Source organism: Manihot esculenta, chromosome 16 (genome assembly GCF_001659605.2).
Source record: "Manihot esculenta cultivar AM560-2 chromosome 16, M.esculenta_v8, whole genome shotgun sequence".
Classification (NCBI taxonomy): Eukaryota; Viridiplantae; Streptophyta; class Magnoliopsida; order Malpighiales; family Euphorbiaceae; genus Manihot; species Manihot esculenta.
In genome coordinates, this window is record NC_035176.2 from 9,676,143 (window position 1) to 9,681,495 (window position 5,353).

The 5,353-nt window shown below is 31.7% G+C and overlaps 1 protein-coding gene across 1 annotated transcript; it reads left to right on the forward strand.

Moving 5' to 3' along the window:
* The first annotated feature begins 516 nt into the window (after nucleotides 1–516).
* Nucleotides 517–1,990, forward strand: LOC110607278 (fe(2+) transport protein 1). Its single transcript, XM_021746365.2, has 3 exons — nucleotides 517–1,164; nucleotides 1,243–1,392; nucleotides 1,594–1,990. The coding sequence occupies exons 1-3, from the start codon at nucleotides 544–546 to the stop codon at nucleotides 1,897–1,899; spliced, it is 1,077 nt and encodes a 358-aa protein (XP_021602057.1). The 5' UTR covers nucleotides 517–543; the 3' UTR covers nucleotides 1,900–1,990.
* Nucleotides 1,991–5,353: the final 3,363 nt, after the last annotated feature.

The window sequence follows — 5,353 nt, forward strand, 5'->3', positions numbered from 1 at the left end:
TAATTCTTATTATTAAATTTGACTATTCATGAATAAATTATATAATAAATTGAGTTTTATAGATATATATCGGTGCATTTGTATTCTATACCATTTTGTATTAAAATATAAGATTATTTTAATTAATTTTTCAATAGTTCAGATAAATTGTAGGATGTTTTCAAATTTTAAGATATTATAAGGTTTTGTTTGATAAAATTTAGGGGTGATAAAATTGAGGGTGAAGTAATTAAAAAAATTACAGCATTATGTTTGGAAGTCAAAAAAAATTTGAATCTTTTTTACACTTTTTTTCTAAAAGAAGTGTTGACCATTAAACCTTAGGATCAGTTTGTTAAGAGATTAAGTAATTCAAAACTAAAAATTGCCCGAATAATATAACCATTAAAGAGATAAGGAAATAAAAAGTATAGATTATGCTTATAGCACCTACCCACCTGAGCAACAACAAATCTCTATATAAATGTAGGCATATGAGCTACTACTATTTCTCACTTTTAAAGCCACAAATATTCACAAATCGCCGAGAAAAGAAACATACCAATGGCTACTTTCAATAGTTCTCATCTAAAGCTCATCTCAATCATCTTCATCATCCTCTCCATCTTCACATCCAAAGCCATATCACAATCCGACGAATGCAAGACAGAAACAAATAATTCTTGCAATGATAAAAAAAGAGCTTTGACACTAAAGATAATTGCCACTGTGTCAATCTTAGTAACAAGTATGATAGGTGTAGGAGCTCCTCTTTTTACACATTCAATTCCTGCTCTAAATCCAGAAAAAGACCTATTTGTAATCGTTAAAACGTTTGCAGCAGGAATTATACTTGCAACTGGTTTTATGCACGTTTTGCCTGATTCTTTCGACATGTTATCGTCAAGCTGCTTAAAGGAAAATCCATGGCACAAGTTTCCATTTACTGGATTCTTGGCTATGTTGTCTGCTATAGGAACACTGATGGTGGATTCTATGGCCACTAGTATTTATAGCAACAGATGTAATAGTGTTGGTGTAGATCCAGCTGCAGAGAGTGAAGTTGTTCATAGAGATAGAGAGATGGGTGTTGTAGAGAGTACAGGGCATTTTCATGGTCATTTTCATGAATCTAAAGCTGCAAGTGGTGGACAACAATTGCTTCGATACAGAGTTATTGCCATGGTAATTAGATTTTCTAAGACTTCTTTTTTTAATTATACATTTTTTTTAATTATTGACTTTAGTTTAATGTTTCTGTAGGTACTGGAACTGGGAATCATTGTTCATTCAGTAGTGATTGGTCTCTCTATGGGAGCCTCCAACAACACTTGCAGTATCAAAGGTCTAGTGGCTGCTCTTTGCTTCCATCAAATGTTTGAAGGAATGGGTCTTGGTGGTTGCATTCTCCAGGTTAATTTTTACATAAAAATTTTATTTAATAATAATAATAATAAAAAGATTACGATGCGCAGGAACTTTCAACTATCACTAAATAAATTATTTTAATTCTGCTAATGTTGAAAACATATCACTTATTTGATAAAATCAATATGTGAATTATTTTGAAGGTATTAGACATTGAAGGATTAATTTTTAACTGTGATAAAACAGGCAGAATACAAGCTTTTAAAGAAGATAGCAATGGCATTTTTCTTCTCAGTAACAACACCATTTGGAATAGCACTTGGAATTGGATTATCCAACACCTACAAAGAAAATAGTCCTACTGCTTTAATCACCGTTGGATTACTTAATGCATCATCAGCTGGGCTTTTGATCTACATGGCACTGGTTGATCTTCTCTCTGCTGATTTTATGGGTCCCAAGCTACAACGAAGCATTAAGCTTCAGATTAAATGTTATATTGCAGTTCTTTTGGGTGCTGGTGGAATGTCTGTTATGGCTAAATGGGCATGACTTTTTCTTTTAAAAAAAAAAAATTAATAATACTTTGTACTCTATGTACTTGATCATCTTTCCATAATATAACCTAATAAATGTCGCTTTGTTATTTTTTCATCCTAAATATGTATATTTTCAATTTGACCTAATCACAAAATGGTGAAATCTTGTGGTACTTTGTCAATTTAATGTAAATATTTAAATCTAGGTGTAATTTATCAAATTTTCAGAATTTGTAAAATTTTATCCTACGATTATGAAATGTTGTTGTAATTTTATTTTTTTACTTTTTATGCCATATTCTAAAACTCTAGAACAGGAGAAGAGGTACCATTAAACCTAAGTTGTGCTTTTCTATGGTTAGAGTAAGTGGCTTTAAGGCTAGCTTAATTCCAATCCAGTTAAGGAAGATACTAACTTAATCCCGAACTACTTGCTATAAAATTTACGAATAGAGACCGTATTTAATGTTATGTTTAGAGGTACTATTTGTATTGCATGTAGAATTAAACAAATTGTGATAGAGCTAAAATTAAATACAACTTACAAGAATATTTTGAAATTTCAAGCCCTAATAAAAAGCTCAACTAAAAAAATTGATGTATCTTAAAATAAAGTAAACAAAAGAAAGAGAAAATCGGAGCAAATTACTTCCAAGAGATACCTAGGGGTTTTTCGACGTGCCAAATTGAGGTACTTGCCGAATTTAACATGCTTACCTATATGATATAGATTTTTAAAGTTAAAAATTATAAATTTAGTAGGTCAATCTATAAATAATAGAAGTTTAAAAAATAAATTAAAATATGGTTACAAGTTTCGGCATGTAAAAGTATAATTTTTGAAAGTTAAAAAGTCAAATTAAATCCTAACTCTTCATTTTATACCACCACATCATTGTAGTCCCCCATTTGTCATCAAAGGAATTAAAAGAAGGTTAATAAGCTAAAAACAAAAGTTTTCTTCATCTATTCCTTAGGTTGCCCGAATTTCTTCCATGAAATATTTTTTCCAAGCCAATTTCTTCATGAAATCCAAAAGTTTCTTCAACCAAATCTCTTTATAAGACGAAAAGCCAATAATTGAAAATTTTCAAGGTGGAAAGGTTAGGGTTCCAAATAATTAAATCTTGAAAATTAAAATTAATGGAAAAAAGTGTAGTGATGCTACATGAGACTCACCCAAAGTAGGCAATAAGTTGTCACTATAAGATTAAGCCACGTGGTAGGGATCTGATAAACTAATACGCAGTCTGACCTGTAGAAAGGAAGGACCGGATGACTATAATGCCCGAAACCAAGAGAAAAGAAGATGTAGGCGCTTTAGGATAGGTTAGCCTCAGGTCAAATAAGACTCACCCTATTAACTTTAGGTTGTGGCTCTATAAGGAAGTTATCATTAATAGCTACAAACCAACAGATTCCCTTTACACCTTTGATCACGGGATTCTCGATCAATTAGCCGGTGAAGATCCTTTACTAACGAACCGGCCACATCATCATCGGATTATCATAAAACTGCTATATTTATCCCACCTTTTTACAGTATAAAAGGAGAAGAATTACAGAGGCAAAGATATGTTGTTCTCTCACATTACTCTTGAGTTCTAAATATTATACTCGCCCTTTTCTTCAACATACTGAATTGAGTGTTGGAGTGGCTACAGTAGGCACCAACCACTCACGTTCTCTGTCTTGCAGGTGCTCTGATCACAGCACAACTCTTTTGCCCCAATCATAGTACAGTTCCATTCCAGCCACATCATCAATCTATTTTCAGCAACATTATTTGGTTCCATTGTCAAAAAATCTATTGAATTCTTTTTGTTCATTTGGATTAAAATCGGTCTTTTATCCTTTTTTCTAAAAAAGAAAAGCAAATGCTCGAGCGAGCATAAACACAAGAATGAGAATGGAAACATGCCTGAGAAAGCAAGGGAATGACAAGAGAATATGCTCAAGTGAGTATAAACATCAGAATTTAAAAAATGTTTGAGCAAGCATGGAATTGAAGAAATACTCAAACGAGCATGAACATTAGAATTTTAAAGTATGCTTAAGTGAACATGAATATTACAACTTGAAAATATGCTCAAGAAAGCATAATATTAGAATTTACAAGTATGCTCCAACAAGCATGAACTTTGAAATTTGAAAATTCTCGAGTGAGTATAAATATCAAAATTTAGAATTATGCTCGAGCGAGCATGAATATCAAAACTTAAAAATTTGCTTAAGAGAGTAAGAAATATCAAAATTTGGAAACATTCTTGAGTAAGCATGAAATTAAAGATATGCTCGAGCGAGCATGAAGCACAAAATTTGGAAATATACTAGAATAAGCATGGAAATGAGCTTAAAGAGATGCTTGACTAAGCATCAATACAAGAATGAGTTGAACACATACTTGAGCAACCATGAAAGTGGTTTGATAAATTTTTAGGACACAAAGTACATCCTATAAATTTTTTAAGATACAAAAGACATCCTAGTTTAGGCCTTAGAATAGAAAGCACATTCCGTAGGATACAAGTATGTCCTAGTAGAATACAAAGCACATTATATAGGCTACAAGATACAAAGTACATCTTAGTTTTTTTCTTTTTTTTTAGATGCTCATGCATTCCTATGTATTTTTTCAAGCTTTGGAATATAAAGTACATTTCTTATGAAATAAAGCACATCCTAATATAATACAAAGTATGTTCTATAAGCCAAATGACACAAAGTATGTCTAAATAGACATTGTCTAGCATGTATAGTTCCTAGGATATAAAGTACATTCTATGGATCTAGATTTAAGTCAAAATCACATAATCATCTCAGTATGTTTTATCGAACTATGTAAGGGTCTGATTGTCTCATATGGAATATACACATGTAGCCCAGGAAAATTTGAATGTGAATTCCTAAAATCACAAAATCATAAAATCTTTGTTTTGCATTAGGATACAAAGTACGCCCTAAATCTTTTGCATTAGGCTCAAGATAGGTAGTTTGGTGTTCTTTGAACTACTTAAGGGTTTGATTCTTCCTTATAGGAGATATGTACGTAGCCTGGGAAAATATAGATGCAAACCTCAAAAGTGAAAAATCATAATTATCAAGCACAATGACTCGCGGTTGTCGAAGCCGGTCAAAAATAACCTCTACGGTTATCAATAATTTTACAACTACAGATAGTGATAAAGGATCGAATCCACAGAGAATTGAATACTTATCTATTTTTCTCAAACAAGATCAATAGGATCAACTGAAAACAAGTGGATCAAGAGTAAAGTGTAATAAAGTAAAAAAGGGGATTTTGAGATTGATTTGACTAACAACTATTGAAAGTAATTAAAACAGCAAGTAATTGAAATAAAAGAGGAAATCAATTTGAGAAAGGTCTAGTTGAAGATATGGATCCACTTTGGTTGTTTGGGTTGATCATTGAAACTTATATTCTCTTGATTGGTTCAATAGATTAG

Bases quoted from the DNA above. Each gene is read 5' to 3' on its own strand.
- LOC110607278 (XM_021746365.2), top strand. From the start codon at position 544: ATGGCTACTTTCAATAGTTCTCATCTAAAGCTCATCTCAATCATCTTC. The intron at 1,165-1,242 runs GTAATTAGATTT...ATGTTTCTGTAG, and splicing joins GATACAGAGTTATTGCCATG to GTACTGGAACTGGGAATCAT. The intron at 1,393-1,593 runs GTTAATTTTTAC...GTGATAAAACAG, and splicing joins TTGGTGGTTGCATTCTCCAG to GCAGAATACAAGCTTTTAAA.